Source organism: Phasianus colchicus, chromosome 4 (genome assembly GCF_987193195.1).
Source record: "Phasianus colchicus chromosome 4, bPhaCol1.hap1.1, whole genome shotgun sequence".
In the NCBI taxonomy this organism is placed as follows: domain Eukaryota; kingdom Metazoa; phylum Chordata; class Aves; order Galliformes; family Phasianidae; genus Phasianus; species Phasianus colchicus.
The window spans coordinates 30,935,613-30,958,194 of NC_143439.1; the positions used below are offsets into that span (position 1 = coordinate 30,935,613).

At 43.2% G+C, this 22,582-nt stretch overlaps 1 protein-coding gene and 1 long non-coding RNA gene across 10 annotated transcripts in view; both read left to right on the plus strand.

The window, feature by feature from the left end:
- The first annotated feature begins 390 nt into the window (after nt 1-390).
- On the plus strand, nt 391-9,808 carry ERI1 (exoribonuclease 1). 6 transcript variants are annotated; one of them, XM_031596748.2, is made up of 7 exons: nt 391-545; nt 1,137-1,312; nt 2,889-3,099; nt 3,864-3,947; nt 4,577-4,686; nt 6,477-6,591; nt 8,392-9,808. In XM_031596748.2, exons 1-7 carry the CDS (start codon nt 501-503, stop codon nt 8,632-8,634), a joined length of 984 nt encoding a protein of 327 aa, XP_031452608.2. In that variant the 5' UTR covers nt 391-500; the 3' UTR covers nt 8,635-9,808. The 6 variants fall into 6 exon arrangements, with proteins under 6 accessions (XP_031452608.2, XP_031452612.2, XP_031452611.2 ...); XM_031596752.2 differs by lacking the exon at nt 391-545 and adding an exon at nt 604-1,043; XM_031596751.2 differs by lacking the exon at nt 391-545 and adding an exon at nt 604-1,035 and having other exon boundaries at nt 1,120-1,312.
- A 476-nt stretch (nt 9,809-10,284) lies between these two features.
- The window catches only part of LOC149918156 (uncharacterized), a 32,007-nt gene continuing 19,709 nt past the window's right edge, over nt 10,285-22,582 (plus strand). Inside the window, exon 1 of one of the 4 annotated variants that reach the window (XR_016466018.1) lies at nt 10,285-10,464. This is a non-coding gene — a long non-coding RNA (uncharacterized LOC149918156). The remainder of the gene's footprint in view (nt 10,465-22,582) is intronic. The other 3 variants (XR_016466019.1, XR_016466017.1, XR_016466016.1) reach the window with 3 other exon arrangements.

Genomic DNA, 22,582 nt, shown 5'->3' on the forward strand with positions numbered 1-22,582 from the left:
GGGAAGTAGGGATGCCGCCCTGCCATCCTCCTGCTGCACAGGCCCTAGACGCCCTACCCGCTGTTCAGATTTGGAATTCGTCCCAAGGATCTATACGCACTTTTCCCTAAACTCTTCCTGTCTCCTAAAACAGTAACTGCATAAAATCTACTCGTGTTCTTCGCTGTTAAACGTCGATTAATTAAGGGAGGAGCGGCACGAGCAGAGAGCAGCAGCGAGTGCCGGCATGCTCAGTAACCTGAGGTTCTCCCCTGTCGCCGGCACCTCAGCTCCCAGGTACAGCCGGGGTGCTGCCGGTGCCGGTGCCCGTACCCGGCCCGGAGCAGCCGGAGGCCGGCACCCCTCCACGCCCACCCCCTGCAACCCCGCAGGCGCAGGCGCACGCGACCCGCCCGTCCGGCACCAACGGCCCGACGGGAGGAGGCGGTTCGTTCAGCCCGGCCCCGAGGCGGGCCCGCCGCTCTCCCCGCCTCCAGCGGGCCGCCGTTCGCGCCGCGGCCATGGAGGAGCAGAAGGAGAACCGCCCGCAGGCCGCCCGCCCGCCGGTGAGTGCCGGGCATGCGCCGAGCGGCGCCCGCCCCGGGCCTGCCCCGTCCCCGGGCCGCCGGAGCCCTGCTCGCCCTGCTCGCCCTGCCGGCTCCGTCCGGCTGCGGAGCGGATGTGCGGAGCGTCTCCGGCGCCGGGCGGGGGAGGCGCCGGGCCTTCGCGGGGCCTCGCGATGCTCTCCTCGTGGCGTGCGCCCGGCTGCGCGGGGAAAGCGGTTAGCGTGCACGGGGCTTCGTGAAGATGGTGAGACAGCTGTCCCGCTGCCATCGAGGTTTTGGTAGCTCGTACCCGAGAAACGAGCTTTTCCCTGGAACTCCGACTGCCTGTCTGGCTTCGTCCCTTAGATTTGACGTAACTTCGGGCACGTACTCTCGTCCCTTTCGACTTCTGCCCTTGCTTTTCTGTGGAGATGTGCAGGCCGGAGGTGCTTTAAGCAGGAGGCTGAGTTGGCTTCCCGTCCCTAAGGGAGCTCGCACAGTCTAACCGTGGGTACGGAGGTGTGAGGTTTTAATGCGTTTGGGCACCAAAACCGTGCGTAAATGTTTGCGATCTAGCTAACGCCCTGACCTTCAGGCTTCTCTTCCTTGCAGGGTAAGCTGCAGCACAGGGTCAGCGATCAAGAAACAAATGGGAAAAACACAGCTTCCAATCCGAATGACTTCAGCGATCCCGTTTACAAAGAAATTGCTATGACCAACGGCTGCATCAACAGAATGACCAGAGATGAGCTTAGGAGTAAACTTGCAGAGTTCAAACTTGACACCAGGTTAGGCTGAGCTGTAAACCTTTGGGTTTATCTTTGAGCATGGTACAGCCAGAAGGAATGGTTATTTTAAGGCTTAAACCCATGGCACAAGGTGAAAAGGAAGCATGCCGTGCCATCTCACGCTTTTATGTGCAATCTTGCTGGAGCTTTTGTTGCAGGATTAATGCGTATAGTAATGCTTAATGTGGTTTCAGAAACACGTGCTGTCTCAACTGGTGATACAAACAAGTGAAAGTTACCACTATCTGCTACAAACGTAACCTGTTTAACCATAATTTGTACAGCTATCCAGCAGTTATTCTGCCTTAAATTTAAGGAGGAATCAAATGGCAAGTGACGTCTTTGTGACTTCCTCCAAGGTTATGAATTTTTATTTTTTTTTTAATTTAGTTGTAGAAACTCTGAAACATGTTTTTTATTTTTCTCTTAGACTGAGTAGTTTGGGTTGGTTTGTTTTTCGTCGCTGTATTCAACTAATTAAGTTGATCAGAATAAGCCTTGCATAAAGGCAAATGGCACATCATCTCTGATGCAGGGAATTGAGCAGATAGCCATACACCATCCTTTCCTCTGAGATAATTTCAGTGGCAGAACATTTCCTCTTTCAACTTCTTTTATAAGTTGGTTAGAGACAAAAAGTAATTTTTCCCTCTGTCAGATCTCATACTATCATTGAATTAAACCAGAAGAATAAATCAGAATGAAAAAGGCAGTTCAGTGTTTGTAGAAGAGGCTGAAGTTCTCAAAATCGGGTTTAATAGTCCGGTTCCATTTTTTTCTTTGTAAATCAGTGGGCTGCTTTTCTAACAGTATCACTTGCTACAACTCGCAGTTTTATTTAATTTCACTTGAAATATGTTTTTTCAAAAATAATTTCCAGAAATAATTTGTCCTTGTCTGTTTAGCTCTGGTTCAACATGTAGCGATTCTGGCACCTGTACTTGGATATTACAGTATTAGTATTAAACAGTAACTACGTTCACTTGTTAGATGTAAAACCAGAAGTTTTTCTGACAACTGAAATAAATTGTAGGGTATTTCAGTCAAGTTAACCAAGTGCAATTTTAAAATCTAAACTGACACAAATTTATAATGTGGGCATTCCAGCTGGATTCTGAATTAACTGTACCACTGATACAGAAATACCTGAGGTGCAAGTCCCTTCAGGCAGGGGACGCAGGGAGAAGTAATGAAGCAGCACTGCTTCCTGGGCCAAATGTTACTAATGAGCAGTTTATAAAGACTTGGGCTGCACAATAGCAGAGACTGCTGAGGTTTGCTGAACTGGAGGTGACTCTGCAAAGATACTGGGCGTCTGCACCGTGCTTCTGAGCCTCTCTCACAATAATGATATTATCTAGGCACATCACTTGTCTGGGATATTGCAGCCTCTACATTATCACAGAAAATTGAGTGTTAACAGTATGATATTGAATTCAGTCTTCATAAGTGGTAATGCTCAAAATGAGGTTATAAATGATAAGCATTTGAATGCTGAGTATAGCTGTGGTTGTACAACAGTGCAATAATTGATTAAATGAGAGTGTAACCCTAGTTACTTTCCTTATCTCTTTAGAGGAGTGAAGGATGTGCTGAAGAAGAGACTGAAGAACTATTATAAGAAACAGAAGCTGATGCAGAAAGAACCTGTTAATGGAGACAGCTACTATGACTACATCTGCATTGTTGACTTTGAAGCAACATGTGAAGAAGGAAACCCACCTGAATTTATACATGAAATAATTGAGTTTCCTGTTGTCTTATTAAACACACATACCTTGGAAATAGTAAGTGACCTAATAATGAGTCAGTATGCTGTTCTTTGTTATAACTTCTTTGCTTCAGAAAGTCTAGATTATTTCTTAGATAGACGTTGAACTTCATTAAAAATTACAGCTTTGTTTTTCCCTCCTCCAAGACCTGTCCTCTGTGCCTCTTACACATGAACAGAGCTAACTTTCTGGTTTGAAAGAAGCTGTCCCTGCTGTTGTCTCTCTCCACTGATAACAAGCAAACTTTCTCAGTCTCTCCCTCTTTTTTTTTTTTTTTTTTCCCCTCTTCCTTCTCTCTGCCTTTAGATCCACAAAGCTATTTCTGGGGCTTTAGGGATTTATTGTTCACAAGAATTTAGATGTTCCATGGTCCCCTCTGAAGCAATGAGCAAGGAGGAATGCAGAGTTCTAGAAGGGGGTTCAGAGAAGCTCTGCTTCTCAGTGATTAGGCCATCTCTTCTTACACACTGACAGCTGTGTAGCGTGGTTTTAAAACTATCTCATAGAGATTTGCTGTCCTAAGTGCTGTGCCCCTGCACATCTTGCTTGTAGGAAAAACTTACTTGCTATCTAACTGAAATTATGAGATACTGAAATTGCAGATGCCTCTGACTAATGGTACAATTAAATACCTGGAAATTTTAACTGGAGAATTTCCAGTGATCTGTGATGCTACATTAGATTGTAGCCACTAATTATTGTCTTTTGAGCTGTGGGCAAGCAGAAGTTTCCTTGCAGGCTCCATAGCATGCTGCTGCTGACTGATTGTCTTACCACAGGAGGATACATTCCAGCAATATGTGAAGCCAGAGATCAATCCCAAGCTTACTGAATTTTGTGTTGGTCTGACAGGGATCACTCAGGTAATTTGTGCTTGTTTTTATTTGGGGAAAAATTGAGGAAAATTAGATGTGGTGTTGATGTTTTCAGACTTGTTTTGTAATTCTTCCGGAAGAATTTTTTTGTAGCCCTTGTTTTTTCCCCTCTTTCAGCTGCTTCCCCAGAACTGATAGTGAATTTACTTGGTCATCCAGGTGTACTTAGGAGCTGTAGGGAAGGAAATTCCTTTTCTAATAACATGTAGAAATGTAAGCATTTGTGTGGGAATGCATCTTTTGAATTGCAGTGGTTCTTTTTCTGAGACTTTTCTTCTCAAGAGTAAGGAGTCCTAGGATAACAACAACTTACAATCAAGTAACATGAGCGGGCGACAGAGATACAAGCTCAAAGACTTTAATCCAAGTTCAGTGGGCGACCAGCCTGGTTACTTTTATAGGTACCATTTGGGCTCTGGCTTCTTAGTGGTGTTTTTTCTTCAGTTTAGAAAAATCTGCCAACTTTCCTGCTTATTTTAATGTATAGTCTGCTTCTAGTTATTGTGAAGGCAATGTAATGACTTGGCAAGTGCCTGTATACCAATCTAGTTCTTACCTTCACACTGTGTTTTCCTGAAAATAAATGTTCCTCACTTTTCCTGTTCTTGTTCTCTTAGGACATTGTTGATAAGGCTGACACATTTCCTCAAGTTCTGCAGAATGTTGTAGACTGGATGAAGCAGCGAGAACTGGGAACGAAGTACAGCTATTGCATGTTGACAGATGGGTATGTTGTTATGTGACTTCCAGCATGCTCTAAAGCTTCAAAATGATGTTTAATCTTTGTAAGAATATTGTTAAAGATAGACTACCACACTTCTATTTTGCCTTTATTCCAGGTTTAATCTTTTAAGTAAGTCAGGAAAGCTGAACAGTTTGAAATGAAGCTTCAAGTCCACTAGATGGCACAGTTTCCTTTCTAAGTTTCTGCATGCAACTAGATGATGTTCAGTAGGCTTCTTGTCCTTTTGACTTCTTGTAATTCTCTGTTTCCGTCTGGTTTTCATACTGCACTTAGTTCTAACCAGGTCCTGTGCTCTCCTGAATCTGGAGGGTTGCTGTGATTGTGTTGCATCCTGTGTACGTTAGCACTTGACTAGGTTAGCAAAATACAGTGCTGTGCTGAACTAAAGAGGGACAAATCTTGGAAGAAGACCAGAGTTTATATTTAAAAAAAAAAAGCAGCATGGGGAGGAGTCTTCCTGTAGTTCCCCAAGACTATTCTCAGGTAAAACACAGAGAAATGTTCTAGTCCATGGCATGAGCAGTTTGAGAAGTATCATAGAATCATAAAATGGCCTGGGTTGAAAAGGGCCTCAAAAATCATCTAGGTTTCAACCTCCTGCTATGTGCAGGGTCACCAACCACTAGACCAGGCTCTTCAGAGCCACATCCAGCAGGCCTTGAATGCCTCCCGGGATGGGGCATCCACAACCTCCTTGGGCAACCTGTTCAGTGTGTAGTGTCGCAGTAGTATCACAGTAGATGAACTAAAGCACAACAAAACCCTTAATTCATCCAGTTTACTGAGTGGGAAAATTATTTTGGCTGCTGGACTTTTTTTTTCCTCAGAATTCCTGAGGGTTTGGATAATGTCTATAAATCACACACCTCTTCTGGTGAGAGCCTTTATGGCTGAAATGTGGTTGTGCCTGGTGTGAACAGTAAGGCTATTTAAAAGCTGTCACATGAGACTTGATTTTTACAATGGAGTTCTGTGTACACCTTAAAACTAAGGATTGAATTAAAAATTGAATTGCATTACTATTATTTGGATAATTGACAGATAATCCTATTTGACTGACTTTCCTTGTGATTGGGTTAGTATCTTTGAAAGCAATAGAAGATTTTTAAAAAGACAGTACGAAGACAAAACTGGTAGAAAACTAGTTATACTACTGGGCTTAAAATATGTCTGGAATTCTCCAGGGAAATCCCCTCAGTAATGCTCCTCAAGGAAAATAGGTGCAGTGATTGTGTAGACAGCTGCAGGAGAGGAAAAAATGGCTTTATAAGGTTTAAGCTATAGTAAACTTGTTGGAGTGGTTCCCTTCAGGAAGGAAGGATGGAAGCATGTGGGTCTGGTTCTCCTAAAACTAAGCACAGTCTTGATTCAGTAACATTAGTTAAGGGGAGAGAGAGATGCATTCTGAGTGACTGGGGACATTTAAGGTGTCATTTGCTCTGCAAGAACTGTTTATGCCTCTGGTGTACAAGCCTTTGGCTGTGTTAGAGTTGATGTGTAGGCTGGGAAGTTGGCAGGCTACTTTTTTGTTTCAACTATACCGGATCTGAAACCATCATAGTAAAAATGTTTCTTCTATTTATTTTCTCTATCATTAACAATGTACTAAAAAAGTCTGCGTCCGTAGGCAGCTTTTCCTAATCTGAGCTGTTTTCCTCCTACTGACACCAAAGACAGACATCTTTTTGTGCTTCAGCTTTGCAGTAGTTAAAATTGAGCATATATAAATTATTCATTATTAATGTTTTTTCTTTTCTCTATAATGTATTAAGGTCTTGGGATATGAGTAAATTTTTGAATATCCAGTGCCGTGTCAGCCGTATCAAACACCCTTCATTTGCCAAGAAGTGGATCAATATTCGCAAATCGTATGGCAACTTCTATAAGGTATGCATCAATTGTTGCTTCTCTTGCAGGAAAATGTAGTTTGTCTCACATGTCTTCTTGTACCTGTGATCGTTACCTGTGTCATATGAAATTATAGTACTTAATCTAATTGCCTGCTGCCTAATTTTCAATGTTCTTCATGGTTATATCTCACTTAAAGCAAAGCTTAGCTTAGCTGGAAAGAATCTGTATTGATTTTGCAGTTACTGTTTCCTGTTCTCAAGTAATACATCACTGCCCTTGGATATCTCCATGGTGATGGGAACAGGAGAAGATGAGGACATATCTAGTTGCATCAAATTATCAAGAGGGAAATAATACCTGGTTCAGCGCTGGGGTTGTCACTTATCACTGCTTTCTTGCACTGTCAAATAACCATAAATTAGAGATTCTAGTGAATTGCAAGTTAGTGTAGCAAAACCATTGGTTTGAATACGGTTTGAACCTGGCTGACAGTCTCCTCTTTAAGGGATTGTGGTATCAAATGTAAACTCAAAAAAAAAAAAAATTTAATAAGATCTTTAGATTGTGCTGGGCAAAATATGACATGGTTACTGAGTTCACTCCTCTAATATTACACTATTTCTAGGTGACTTTTTCTACTGGAAACACATTAGCACACAGAACTGTCCTGTTAATCCTGTGGGATTCAAACCAGACAAACCCTTTTCTTTCTCTGTTTAGCAGTGGGAGTGTTATGTTGTCAGAGCCAGTGAAGGTTATAACTTGGAATTAATCAGTTTCTTTTAATTCTTGGCATTTTGTTTTGAATGCAAACATTTGTAGAACTTATAGTTGTTCAGTGCTTGTGTTTAGCTGTTCTGCAATTGAATCTGTTGTTAAATAATCCTGATAGACAAAATCAATGACAGAGACCCCGTTGTGGCTTTTCCTGTGGAGTACCCCACAACTTGCAGCTGTGCCTCCCCTGTCCAGTTTGTGGGTGTTACAACAGGAATAGTGTGTTGCTGGGTTTTGTTAACTGTGTTATCACTGTTCTGCCTAGCTGTTAAATCTAGTAGTAGTATTGTGCAAGGTCTGAAAACTGTTTATGTCCCATGCTCATGTAATCATAATCCTAGGTTGGAAGGGACCTGTAAGGATTATCAAGCCCAACTCCTGACTCCACACAGCAGCCCTCTCCCCCACCCCAGATGCCACCACCAAGAGAGCAAACTGAAATTTTTATATCTCTTTGTTTTTCTTTGACCTTTGTGGAGGACAAATGCTTATTTAATAGTTAATGTGGAGAACAAATACTTATTTAATAGTTAATGAGGAGGGAAGTTGGGCATTTCCTGGTGTAGCACTTTGCATGGGTAAGTCAGCTAAGCCTCCTTGTCTACAGACATGGGCAGCTGTAGGCGTTGCCGCTGTTTCCTCTGGTATTTAGAGACATTCATAAACTTGATGCCAGCAAAAATCAGGATCCTGATACTTCTTAATCCCTTAGCACTGAAAAGAAAAAAGAAAGAAAGAAAACTTGATTCCCTCTGCTGTGCCACTTTGGTAATTCCTTTTTTGTAAGGATTGTTGAGCATAGCTGCACCACAACCTCTGCCATTGCCAGTGGTGGCACCTCTTGAGCTGATGATGGTGAGAGGTTCTTGAGATGGTCCTGAGTCTAGACAAGCCCAAAAAAATGAATGCCAGCCTCAGCGAGTTGCTTTGAAGTTTAAGCATTAATAGTCCAACAACAGGCAACATGAAAGCAGCATGTGTAACTTAAAATCTGCATCTGTTTATATTGCAGTGCATTACAGAACCTAATTCTTAAATATGGTTCACTTTTTCCATCAGGTTCCCAGGAACCAGACCAAGCTGATGATCATGCTTGAAAAGCTGGGCATGAGCTATGATGGGAGACCTCACAGTGGACTCGATGACTCTAAAAACATTGCAAGGATTGCTATAAGGATGCTGCAGGATGGCTGTCAGCTGCGGGTGAATGAAAAAATGCATGCAGGACAGCTTATGACAGTCTCCTCCTCTGCTCCCTTAGAGGGAGCCCCAGCTCCACAGATGCCCCGCTACAGAAACTAACAGCTCAGGGGTTCAGCTCTAGGAACCCCTTGCAGATAGATACCCACTACAAACTGTGAACAGCTTATCAAATGGCCAGCTCTGCAAACCTGTCTGCAGTGCAGAATCTGAAAGCACCTTAACCAACAGTCTCTGCTGAAATATAGAGGAGCGTGGAAGCTTGTTGCTCTTTGAACCTTGTTTTTCATTTTTCTTTTGAATATGTACTGATGGTCTTGTTGTTTGCACCTTTTCTAGCAGTAAGATTGAGATGTGGAATCCAGGCAAAATGGTAATTTTTTAAGGACGAGTAACTTATATATATACATAGGTTGGCTGGGCCTGCGTGCTACTGTTCCTCACCGGCCTGTGGGTGGTATTTATTCATTATACCATACTATAATGATATCTAGCACCTGATTATTCATTGCATACAAACTAGACGTTGTTGGAAGAACTGAAATGCAGATTGTCTGGGCTGGCCTCTCCTGGTAAGACATTCTCATTGGGGTTCCTGCTGATAAATTATTTCTTTTTTTAACAAGTCTAAGAGAAATAGAAGCATGTTCATCAGTCCTAGAGCAGTACGTTAATACTGCAGTTATTATTTTTATTTTAAATTTAAGGGATATGCTTTTCTGTGTCCCCATCGAATTAAAAGAACTGTGTATTGAATAAAAATTTCATTCCTACAGTATGTAGTAAGTTTTTTAACTTGTATTTAAAAAGAGGAGGAGTTGCTTTGGGACTGAACTTTGAGGATCATATCTCCTATGTCTGCTACACTCAAATGGGACAGCCTATTTAGGCATTTGTCAGCTATTTTGACTTAAAAGTGAAACAAAAAGTTCAAAACAAGTTCAAAATTCTGTGTTCCATGTTGTTAGGGAATAGAAGCTTGTTTTGTTTTAGATACTTCAGAGACTTGCTTGACTATTTTTGGTACCTTCTCCTACCTCTGTTACCATGAAACTATGCCTTTATCTGAAAATCTAGTCTTGGAAGACGAATGTAGTTGTTACCAGTGAAGGCCACATCTAATAACAACTTCTGCTTTCCTCTTAGGTCAAATGTGACCAAAGTGTTCATTTACTTTTCTCAATGGACCCTTACTAAGTGATGTATTTTGATTGCTCTTAATAATAATAATAATAATAAAAAGAGTTTAGTATCCCTGTATCATGACTTCATTCGTTATTTCTGCCACTTAACATTCAGGAAGCAAAACTGGTAATTCAGAAGGAATTTTGTTTGTTAAGAACACTCACTACGAGTCTAACCAAACTCCTCTTTGTGCCACTTCTGAACTGGTTCAGCAGCACCTGGAAACTTTATTTTAAATTCTTAGAAGAGAGAGAAATACTGAACGAGTCTCCACTGCTTCATTTGTAGGAAGAAAGCAGTTTTCTTTCCAGTCAGAGACACAGGCACCATTGGAGACAGCTGCTTTAAAATGATGTTTGTTTTTTTCTGACAGTAAATATTTGTTCTACTTATTGCCTGTTATCAAAATTTACTTTTTTTTCTTCCTTGCAGTAATACTAAATGTACTTTCATTAAGGTAGAACTCTGATATGCTTACTCTTACAGTACCACTTAATTGTCATCCTGTGTTTTGTACAAATTGTTAATTATCTGTTTGCTATTCACCATAGAGCTGGTTCTTCGCATGATTCCAGAAGAGAGAACACTATGGTAAGTTCTTTTCTCTCTGAATTGCCATGGTGAAGGTTTTTATGATAAAACAGAGTCCAGCTCAGCAAATTTCTCCTCAGGATACTGACAGTGTCATAGACTTTGTCACTGATCTTATTTACAGGTCTGTAACCAGGCTCGCAGCCCAAAGAAAAGGTGATTTTTACAGATTATGGCTTAGGTTTCAAAAGTGAAGAACTGTTGTAATTTTACATCATTTAGGTACAGAGTTGTTTATTTTTGTAAAATAACTTCAAAATGATATTTTGAAATAAGGGTTAAATATCAATGGTGGTTTTCTGTTTACTGCTGAAGTAGCTTTTTATCAGGAAGTTGCAGAAATCAGTCATTCCTGACACTTTATTGAACTAATCAGACTTTAAGTGTAATTATTTCCACAGAATCATAGAATACTTGATTCTGTGACTTTTTTAAGATGAAATGAAGTTTGTTTATTTACTTGAAATGGAAACAATGTTATTTTAATAAGTTGGTATCTTTTAAAATGTACAGTACTGATTTCATTCTGTAAAACATGATTTACTCAGTGTAGGGGCCTAAGTCTCAGTCAGGCTTCTCTGGTGTAATACTGCACAGCTCAGTAAAGGATGCATTTTCCTGGATGTTTCCGTGCTGATGGTGAAGGACAAGGCTCTCAGACACAGGGTTGATTTTTTGGGTGGTGCTGGGAGTTGGACTGGATGCTCTTTGTGGTCCCTTCCAGCTTGGGATATTCTGTGATCCTATGGCTTGAGTAAATAATAACAAATACACTAATAGAGAGAGGTATGGTGATTTTAATGGTGATGTTTATGTTGCAGACAAACACTTCTACACGTTTTTAGGTTTTATTTGTTTGTCCAGAGGAGAACTATGCTGGGTGCATCTTTGCTGTAGCAAGTGCTTCTGTCTGTTATAGGAGTCCTCCCATCCTATAAATTCATTGGTAACTAGGTAAGAAACAATCTCGATTTTATGCAGAGGGAGGAAAAAGATGCAGGCATTATCCTGCTGATAGTACCATGAGGCCTTGTTTGTTTGTTTGTTTCTTCATTTCACGTTTCAGGAGCTGCTCTTGAGCAACAGCTCTGCTGCTACTACAGAACAGCAAACCTCCCTAAACACAGCAGCCACAAACATTTCAACATGAGCACACTTTCAATTAGATTTCTTAATACCTGTTCATATGAATGTGAGCAGGATTTACAGAATTGTTGGACTGTGTTAGAGGGGGAAGAAGATTTCTCAGAAAGGTTAAAGAGTAATAACCTCTCTCTGTCCAATCGATGCAGTCTGAGTAAATGTTGCTAGCTGTATGTAGAGGAAGAGACCACATGATCTGTAACCTCCCCTGAACCTTCCAACAAAGTGTGGCTACGGGACATGACAGAGCCAGGAAGGTGCCAATGGTGTTTCCACATTTTGTTGCAAATGAACACAGCAGAGAGCAGGGGGCTGTTCCCAGCAGTGCAACCAGATAAAAGCTCCAGCTCAGCTTGAGCTGCTGCTCTCACTCCCTTGGAGAGCTCCTGATGCTTTGCTGCAGGCTTGTTCTGTCTTTTCCTTGTGCTCTTGTCTGCTGCATTGCCCTGTGAAAGCATCAGCATGGATTGCTGAGAAGCTCCAGAACTCCCTTTCCAAACAGACTCTAGAAGAAGGAGGCATTTGAAGGAATCCCCTTGTCAAAATGTGTTATCTTGCACAGGATGTGATTGTGTATAGTGTATTAATTGCTACAAGTGAGGATTTTTTTATGCGATATTTGTGACATGACTGATGCCAGCTTCCTAGTCAGAGAGTCTTCTGAACTATGCAGCTGTACTTGGAGGGGGGAATAAGACGAGCAAAGGGAATTTTGCTTCACTGGGCTCTGCTCTTTCATGTCAGCCTTTCACAAATACCCCAACTCCACTTTGTCTGAAGCGTGAAGGAAAATGTGGTCGTGACTGCACGTATTATTTGTAAATATTGTCATGCTGTTTGCAAATGCATAGCGTGTTTTTGAAACTATCCTAAGTTCTTCCTAATCGTTTTTGTTGCCAACTGAAGTGAATGGTAATAATGATTTTGCATTGGTAGATGATTCTGACCTGTTTTGTGTTCCTTGTTTTAACTGTTGATTTTCAAAGAGTGCAGATAAAGTCAGATGGACCTGTGAGAGCCAGGGGTGTCCCAGTAAGCAGGAATTGCTTCATCAGTGCTTGTGTTCAGCCCAGGGATGGCCATGAAGTGTGATACACCTTTACAGCTCAGTGCTGAGCAAAACTTGACCCTGCTTGTTTTAATTCATGGCTGCAATTAGTATGATTTGGAAGTCTCCCTGCTGTGGAGTGTCCCTTTATTTTATAATAATTCATTATTTAAGTTGGTAAGTAACTGAACTGTATGCAGGATATAAGGGCATTTTATATGTTGTTTTCATGTAATTTTGAGACTTGGTGTGCCTCCCTTTCTTACACTTGGATGTCTGTGATTAATTTAGAATTGTAGACTCATAGAACATCCCATGTTGGAATGGACCTACAAGGACCATTGAGTCCAATCCCTGGCTTCACGCAGCACCACCCAAAACCCAAACCCTCTGAGAATGTTGCCCAAACACTCTTCGAGTTCTGGCAGCTCAGTGCTGTGCCTGCTGCCCTGGGCAGCCTGTTCCATTCCCACTGCCCTTTGGTGAAGAACCTTTTCCTTACACCCAACCTGGCCCTCCCCGGCACAACTCCATGCCATTCCCTCGGGTCCTGTTTCTGCCACCAGAGAGCAGAGATCAGCACCTGCCACTCCTCATACATCTTTCCCTGTAGACACTTCACCGTCTTTGTAGCCCTTTATATTCATGCAGATGTGAAGTAAGATGGCAGAGACCTAAAAAGAAGGGAGAAGTGATATGTCCCAGCTGATCTGGGCAGGGTGGGCCTGCTGTGTGCCCATACCTCTCTGTGGCACCCGAGTGTTTATGTAGATGGCGGACTTTGAGAATAGGCCTTGTGCAATAAACAGAGTGTTATAGCAGCTATAACTTAGTTAACAAACAATTTTCCGTGGTTTTTTTTTGGCCACACAAAGCTGTCAGACCAGCTTTTCTCTTCAGAGGACCCTATTGCTCAATACTGATAGAGAGATGGGTCTAACTGGAAAGCCAGGCCATGTCCTACTGAAACAATCCATGGATCAAGTCAGTGCACCTGTCCTCCCTGCAGGCAGGGGGCTGGGAATGCTCAATGAGAAACACGGCAGCCTGGTGCTGTGTCCTGGGACATCACTTTGGTGCCTGCGGAGCCTGAGGCCTTGGGGAGTGTTTTCTGTCAGCTGCACGTTGCTTTGTTTCCCCTTCTTAATCTGCAGGGCCACGCTGGCATGTTACTCCTCCAGACCCTTCTTCAACTCTTCCAGTGTGCTCTTTGGGGGAGGTTTCTCTGGAATTTACAGGCTCACAATTTACAGATTCCTATTTGTTTTGCTCGCATGGAGAAGCCCTTCCCTGACCCTGCCTGGATGGATTTTCTAACGACCCACGTCTGGAAGCAGCTGTACTGTGTGCTGGACTCTTGTCTGTGCTGTTATGAGCAGGTCTTACAGAATCTTATCAGATTAGTGGTTGTTGCCTTCTCCAGCACAATGATACGGTTTTCATAGGCTGCAGATGCACAAAGAGATGCCAACAGTGACAAAGACAGTATAAATAAATGGAGAATCCCTTATCTTCCTTCACAGCCATGGCAAAAAATTATAGCAATTTGTGTGGTTTAATGGTGTTTTCATTCCTGATTGCCATCATATGCACATCTCTGGGGTTGATGCCACTGCTGGAAAAAAAGAAATATAGAAGGGATGCTTTGATAGTGAAGTGAGGGGAAGAGGAATGCTTGAGTAGGTTCAGTGCCCACTCGCATGCCTTTTTTTTCTGACAGAATACATCAGCATATGGCAAACATGGGCTGAGCTGGGAGCAAGACATTGGTGTGAAAGCCATGTGCAGAGGAAAACAACCAGTTAGCATTTGAGCACGGCTCAAGGGAGACGTGGAGGACTCAGCTCAGCCTCTCTGGCTGCTTTTGTGGGATAATCCCAGCAGCGGTGCAGCTTTTAACATGGAGGTGGTGTTTTAGCAGATAATCAAAATCGCAGCACATCTGTGTTTGCTCCTTAGAATGTCTACACAGAATGAACAAGATAGTCTTAAAGCAAGACATAAATTGAAGCCTCAAGGTATGAAAAGGTAGTGGTTTGAAGCTAGGAATTGAACGAATGGGATTGGGGGTGAAGACGTTAGTTGCTGAGATAAGAAGAATAAAGATGGTGAGTATATCTTAAAGAGAGGACAAGATGGAAAGACAAAAGATCCTAATGATTGCCAGCTCCTGTGGTTACACAGAGTACATCCAAACCATGTGCAAGTTTAAATACCTGAGAGTCAAGGATGATGGGAGTAAGCAATCCAGACAAGAGCATGGGCCCCTGGGGTTTGTCCTCTGGACTGACCATGTGGAGGCATGTCATTGTATTGTGATAAGAGGTATGAGAGTATAAATATGTGAGGGATTTGTTTGTATGTTTTTAGAGAAAAACCACTTTCATTCTGTAGTCTTACCTTGTTCTTTGCTATAGTTGTTGCTGCAAAGGTATATCGGTGCTTAGGCAGCTATGGAGTGCAAAGTATTCCTTCTTTGTTCAATGTCTTAAGGGAAATGTAACCTTTTCAAATCATTATCTCCAGCTGTCTCTTCTCTTTTGGTTGGGCTTCATTTTGCCTCTTTAAAAGCAAGATCTGATGCTGTTTTCTACTCTAGTTTTCTGTGACAAGTAGTCTTACTTTGAATGCCTCCTGGAAGCTGAGAACTGTCAGTGGCTTCAGCAATTCACTAGAATATCTCACTAGAATTCTCTGCTGATAAATGCTGCTGAGTTTTGTTTTGGCCACTTACCACACTGCTAAAGCACCAGCGACCTGCTGGCCTGTTGGGAGCTCAGCTAACGCAGAGGGCAATCTGGCTGTGCTGGAGCCATCCTTCCAGGTTCTACAACTACAAGGGCAAGCTCAAAGGAGCCTAGGCAGGGGTCTATGGTGTCTCACTACAGAACAGGCTTGGTGATGCACTTTATAGGCTGCAACCTCAAATGGCAGGTCTTGGGATGGAAAAGGAGTCTGAATCTTTCCAGACATAGTCTACAGAATATCTCAAGGAAACATAATGAAGTGTGTATTTTGGGGCAGAGTTTAGTGAGCAAATTAAGACAACTAGGAGGTAATTCTTCAAGGAAACAGAGGTGCATCTTGATTAGAAATGGTTCCTGCTTGCTGGTTTTACCATAGATTGCTTGTTTTGGCTCCAGTCCTGTCTCCAATTCCATTTTATTTCTTCCTACCTCAAGAACTTGGCACAGCAACACAACTCACTCTATCTTCAGCATTAGTCCTGTAGGGCTCGCTACAGGAAAGATTTAGTTATCTAAACATAGCTGTCTGATGCCTGGTATCTTAGCTGTCTCCACAAAGCTTGCACATCCCACATGGGGCCTGCAGGAGTCCTGCCTTCTGAAGCAACAGCTGGAGGCCAGACTGGAGACCTGAGGTATCTCCAGTAGCACCAGTGCTCAGAGCTGTGTGTGGGCACTGGAATAATGTCCCTAGAGCAAGCCCCCTGCCCACGCAGCCGAAGTGCAAGAGACAAGTGCTTCCTCAAGCACTTTTCCCGTTGGCCTTTGCTGCCTCTTAATATAGCTTAGCTACAAGGAAGAAGCTGTGCTGTTCACCAGTGCAGCATGCTGGCTTCCAAAAGCTCTTTGCAAGAGAGATGAGGATTTTAAGTAGCCAGGAGGAGGACTGGGATAGTGAAGCCTAGGCATTATCTCACAAAAGACTTTGGCAATGAGGCCGTTATTCAGGTTTGCTCACTCACTAGCCTTCCCAAAAAGCATGGGAGGAAGACAGCTAGATCTCACTTCAGTTGTAAGTTTGTTTCTTTGGCGTTATTTTATTTCTTTTTCTGCCCTTAGGTGAAAAAGAATAGTGACAGCTGCTATAGCGTTGTTAAGGAGGGGATCACATTCTGCTATGCTTCCTGTTTGCATAGGGGTGGTAGAGGAGCTGATCTTTTTGACGGATCACTTACCAAGGCCTTCAGTGTCAGGTTAGGGTACTTAGCCTTTGACCTTTATTCTTTAGCAGATTCACAGCTGGCCACTGAACCCGGCCTTGGAGAGTACTGCCATAACTGAGTGTAGGTGAAGGGGGCTGTGAAAAACCTGTCTGCCCACAAAAAGAAAGATGCCAACAAAAGATTGGGGGGGGAGAGGGGGAGGAAGATGCAAGAATACACCTTTTTTCAAGAGACTTGGAAATGGTTGTAAGCTTGTTGAAGGCAGAAAGGAATGGAGAACTGTGAATAGAAGAGCAATGGTAGGAGAATTCATCTAACAGTGGGCTCAGCACTGTCTCCAGTCTGCTGCCCCAGACAGGCAAAAATCCCATTGTGGAAAGCGGATAAACTGCCAGTGGAAAACAAGAAAGAGTGGAAAATGGATTGAAGCGAAGACATGCATAAGCATCCACAATAAAAAGGGCAGTGGAATCTACCCACACAATTCACAGACAGGATCTTCCTCCCCAGGCTGCACTGCTCTGTGGGTACCATGCTGCCTTGGGACACAGCACAGGTCCAGGGTGGGGACTTGTGGAAGCAAAGGGCAGGCAGACAGCTCCTGGGCTGTGCTGTGCTTGGCATGAACAGTTCTGTAAACAGAAAGGCAGTTTGCCCACGGTCTGCTAACAGCTAGCATGGAGAAGGTTTGCCAGAGAGTTTGCTTGTAATGAATAATTCAGTCAGCCCTGCTACCCTTAAATTTAGGTAATAACGCTGCAGTCAAAGGCTTTCTGGGTTTAGCAGCTAGTGCTATTGTGCCTTTGTCTCCGTGTTTGGCCTGAGGCCGGCACTATTTCACAGGTGGCTCTGACCTTGTGTGACAGCAGCATGGCACACCAACCCTCATTTCCCTGCCACAAGGGGAACAAATCTGGGGAAAATTGTAAAGTAGCCGATATTACTCTAGAAGAGACTGCAAATAGAGCTGGGGGGATGCAACCACCTGAGTCATTTTCTCAAATCCCAGCATTACAGCACACTTTTTCCCCCAACACCATCCTACTATTGGTAGTGATTTTCATTCAGGGTGCAGAGAGCTCGGTTATCAACCACTTCTTGGACCTTGAAACCTCCTGAGATTTCCTCTCTGCCTTTTCTGATGGCTACAGGGCACCCTCTCTCCACAAAGCCATAGGTCTCATTCCAGTTTGTCTTTGTGGATCTTCAGAAAGAAGATGTCAAAAAAAAATACAGAGTGAGTCAAGCAGAAATTACACGTAAATAAGCCCAGAAAATAATAAGTTGGCAAAAAACCCACACTCCTTAGCAACACAGCAGGAACAACCCTTGGACAGTTGGTTTCTTTTAGACATGGTGTACGTGTGATGGATAGATGCATGCCTTTCTCTTGAGCCATGACTGCAGGGGAGAGGCAGGGTGTGGGGAAATCGTGCTGCTCCCATTAGTTACTCAAGGTGCTCCTGAGATCTTTACACCTGCAAAAATGTCACGTCAGGCAGGGAGAGTCTGAATGTGCTCAGAGAGAAGAACTACTGATGGAAGGGTCAAGGCAAGGCATTGAACTTTACAGATTTGCTTAGTGCTGGTAACCAGCCCTCTTTTAAGGGTTCAAAGTGATCCCAAGAGCCATTTCTAGGGTCATTCCAGCAGGCAAAGATGAAAGGGACAAACACCTACCAAGTAATGGCCAATGCTGAAAGCCATCCCTGCAAAAAAAGCACGAGGGTATGCATAGCCAGATGCATTACCTGAGATGCTCAAGCAGGTTTAATTTACAGCCATTACTGAAGCTCCTTAAAAAAAAAAAAAAAAAAAAAGTAGCAAGGTTAGGTTGGTTTGGGTTTTTTTGTGTGTGTGTTTTTGTGTTTGTTTTTTCTCCCCAGCCCCAGGTTCTTTTCTAAACTTGTCAATGTTTGGTATAACAGGCTCTTGATCTATCTGGGGACTACTGAAACAGTGAATTCTTGATCTATTCATATATAAAAAATCTTTTGATGTCTAGCTATGAGGTTATAAGAAGGTGTCAAAGTCATGTTTACTCAACATGTTATTCCAATTTTCAGGTATTTGCAGTCCCTGAGATGTACTGGTCCTGCAGAGGCTTTGTGCTGTAGGTTGTTTACTTTATAAGAATCAGCTGAGGATAGATTTCCACATGCTCAAGAGAGCGTCCTCTGTTCACTACTGTGTGTATTTTGCAATGACCTTCCTCAAGATGAGACTCTCCATCTTGTGGAGAATGTTTTTAGATGTTCTTTTGCTAGCTGTAACTAGATCAAAATGTTGGCCAGGTGAGTTTAGACAATCTTTTGTGGAGAAGCAAGTACAGCTAGCAGTGGGGATATGAATAATGGAAATATGGACACCTCTGCATCTGCACATTGTTACATCTGGAAAATAGCTTCCAATACTAGACCATTATTGGTATTTTCACAATGTCCGTTGTTGAAGCCAGCTGCAATAGTTTCTATTTTCCTGCTAGAAACACATCTAGTTTAAGGGTTGCTCTCAGCAAAAAATAGTATCCAAGAGGGAAATTTTGAGTTGTTGAGAAAACTCTTTGAGGTCCTCTGGTCTAGCTCAAAGGCTTTAAGTTGCTGAGTTGTCTGTTGTTGAAGAGAAAAGCTTAAGCCAGACATAATTTCATTTATTTCTGTTGCCACAGAATGCAAGGCGTTAGGGATGTGTATGTTTTTAAGGACTGAAGAGAGTGTTTCTCATTTTGGTTAGGCCTCCCAGTTACTGGTCAGTTGCTCTTGTTCTGCATTCTGTTTAACATGACCTTTTCAGAACAGACTCAGTGGTGGTCTGTGTTCTGCTTGCTCTCCCTCTCAATATGATGAGAGAGAATGGTCTCAAGTTCTAACAGGGGAGGTTCACATTGGGTTCACATTTGGTTCCAGTGTTCACATTGGAAAAATTTCTTCTCAGAAAAAGTGGTGATGCAGTGGCACAGGTTGTCCAGGGAGATGGTGCAGTCATTGACCCTGGAGGTGTTCAAGAAATGAGGAGATGTGGCACTGAGGGACATGGTCAGTGAGCATGGTGGGGATGGGTTGGAGTTGGACTGGATGATCTTAGAGGTCTTTTACAACCTTAATGATTCTATGATTCTATGAACATAGAAGAGGTCTTAGGGCAGGAAGGCAGCAAAGCTGCTTTGCTTTATTCATCAAGAGTTGAGAGTGAGAACACCCATTCTGCCAGAGACTCTCACCACCAATGGCCTACACCAAATCAGGTGGAGTGTGAAGTCCTAAGAGAAGGTCTCCCTCCACTGGCATTCTTATCCTCCATTTTTTCATTGGAGAGGACTGAAAGCCTACTACACCAAGTCCTTCTTTCCTGCAGACTTCTATCCTTCATAGGATCCACCATCAGGTGAATCTGTCTGATAGATAGACTTCAGGAAACTTATTCATCTGTCCTGATCTGCTCTTACAGCATCAGAGGCAGAAAAACTGTCCGGACCTGATGTCCCCTTGCCTCCAGAGGGAGAACAGAAAGATGGTTATGCGCAAGTGGCCATCCTGAATGCTTCTGTCTTCTGTTTGTTGGCCACGTAATTGCAAATGCATGTGAGCCACTGCTTTTTTAGATGCAGACACTGTCATTTTTCTCATGAATTTTGCAAGTGCTGGCTTTGTGCCCATGTTTGCATACTTCTCTTTCTCCCGAAGTGCACGTAAGCCAAACATACAAGGATCCAATCAAACACTGCTGTCTTTTGCTCCTTTGCATGGTGATGATGTTTTTAGAATGAAATGCAGTATGCTCCTATAACAAAAAATAAAATAAAAAAATCAAAGATGTCAGAACTTCAGTAACAAGCTCCTAGTATACTTAGTGACTTTGGGGGCTGATTAATTAAAAAGTGGTTTTTTTCTTTGCCAGGCACCAGCTGAGGAAGCAAAACTTTTGAATGGTGAAGGATTAATTTTGCAGCCATTTTTACCTCTCCTGAGGTCACCGAGTCTCTGCACTCCAGTTTTGCAGTCTTTCAGTGTACACAACTGATGTCAACACTGTTTTGGATAGCAACGGTTCCTATGGTTTTCACTAGGGCAGGCTGAACTCAGAAACATCCTATTTTTAAACAGGATTTAGGAATGAAGACGTAGGGAGGGAAAAGGAGTCACACAAGGTTTGATTCCCTATATGGAAGATGGTGAGATTCTGGCTCCAAAGCGGGTCTATCAGATGACTTCACGGGAAAATTGCGTGTCTGGAAACATTGCCAACAGGCTTAAAACCTGGTAATCATCACCAAAATGTCCACTGTGGCCTTAACATCTTGTGCATGCCTTTGCTTCCCAGCATTCTTCTGTATTAATGTTTGGGTCCATTGACATGGTCTGGGCTGGATTCTAGTTTCCCTGGCCTGCATGCACATCTTATTGCAAGAGCAGATGCAGAGAAGAGGTGCTGAATCTTAGAACTTTGTAGAACTGATCTGTCCCTGTCAGGCTACCCCCAGGTAGCCTTGAGCAGGCATCCAAACTTCCCTCTTCTCTGCCTCCTATTTCTTTATCATTCTGTTGGTATTCTGCCACCAAAGCCATTCCCACAAAAGACTATGTTGCCTGTTTCCCTTTCCTTAACCCTCAATCTGCTTACATCTTTCATCCCCAAAACCTCTGATGTTCCCTGGGCTAGCTCAAAGGGCCAGGGTAGCCAGTTTGCCACCTCTTTTCACTGCTGTGTGTAGGAGCATTGGCAATCCCTTTGTTGTAGGATGTGTGCTGACTTAGGAGGGCTGCCACTGTCCCTGACTTCTCTTCAGGGCCTGCAGGTCCTGTTAGTTATCTCAGAGGAAGGACTTTGTCTTGCAAGCTCATGCAATGGAGGAAGAAGGAGGGCTGTCTTCTCTCTAGATTTTAGTGGGCAATATTGGTGGTAGCTGGATAGTTAGACAAGATGATCTTAGAGGTTCTTTCTCAACCTTTATGATTCTATGATTCCTCCTGGGAGAAACCAAAGAAAAGAGGGATTCACCTCAAGCAGGAGGAGATATCCTGTGAATTCTCAACTGTGTCTGGTGGAAGGGTTAACAGCAGAGGAAAGGCTCTTGTGACAGATGGAGAAAATATGACTGCTCTAAACAGAGAAAATATTTAGAGCCACTAAGCAGTAATAACCCTGCCCTGCTTAGCAATGAGCAGGCTCACAGCCCAGCAGAGAGCCTTTCCAGACAAATCTCACTGAGACTTTAAGGTCTCCAGGGCCTGGGTCCAACTCTGAAATCTAGTTTGGGAGTCTCTGCCAGTGCTGTGAATCAAGAAAGACTGACTTTGGTGCAGTTCCTATAGAGACTTTTTTTTTTTTTTTTCTCTGTACCAAGCCTTTTTTTTAGTTAAAAGCCTCCCTCAAGAGCAAACACAAGATCTCAGTCAAGTGTTTGGGTTTCACGTCTTGGGACTGAGCTACATTGTGAAGCTGAAGGAAGAAACTACCCAGTACCCCTTGATTGTGAGCTATATTGCAGCTCAAAGCCAGCTCCCTGGAGACAGAATATTAAGTCTGCCCTGAGAGCAGGGGCGCAGGTGACTGTCTGCAGAGTCCAGACATCTGGGGAAATAGCTGCATCACAAAATGTCACAACAGTGATTGTCCATTCATGGTCATCCAAGGAAGGTGTTCTTAACATACCATAGGAGCAATTTTGACAGAACTTTATGCCTGTCTTTAGGGCTGTTTCCCATGGGCCTTCTGACTAGAGTTGCATGTGCTTTACTAAGTTAATTTTGAAGGAATGGGGTTCAGCCACAAGATCATTTTGCAGTTTTATGACAGTAGATCTGACTGGGAGCTGTCGTCTGGCTTCTGATCAGGGCATAACACAGTTTTTTTTCCACCTTTCCTCCAGGGAATGTGGTGGGCAGAGTTGTTTGCTCTATGGATGAGAAATGTGCATCCTGCCTCACATCCTCCTACAAAGAGCAAATAATGCTGGGAACCCACCTGTCAGATAGGCTTTCATTGGAGGTTACCTCCTGGAAAGAAAGAGGATGGCCTCAAGAGCAATCTCCAGGGACATCAACCTCCGTGAGGCCCAGTAGGTTCAGCAGTCAGATGCATCTGGTCCTGAAGGCAGCCTGGCTTCATTTAACTGTGCCACGCTCTGCCCTTTAACTGTATGCCAAGCACTTCCATGAGGAGATGAAACTTGA

What these genes read in the sequence shown, in the direction of transcription:
- ERI1 (XM_031596748.2), top strand. Translation starts at nt 501, where the DNA reads ATGGAGGAGCAGAAGGAGAACCGCCCGCAGGCCGCCCGCCCGCCG. An exon ending in ACACACATACCTTGGAAATA is followed by an intron (nt 3,100 to 3,863) that starts GTAAGTGACCTA and finishes GTCTTACCACAG; the next exon opens with GAGGATACATTCCAGCAATA. An exon ending in CGTATGGCAACTTCTATAAG is followed by an intron (nt 6,592 to 8,391) that starts GTATGCATCAAT and finishes TTTTTCCATCAG; the next exon opens with GTTCCCAGGAACCAGACCAA.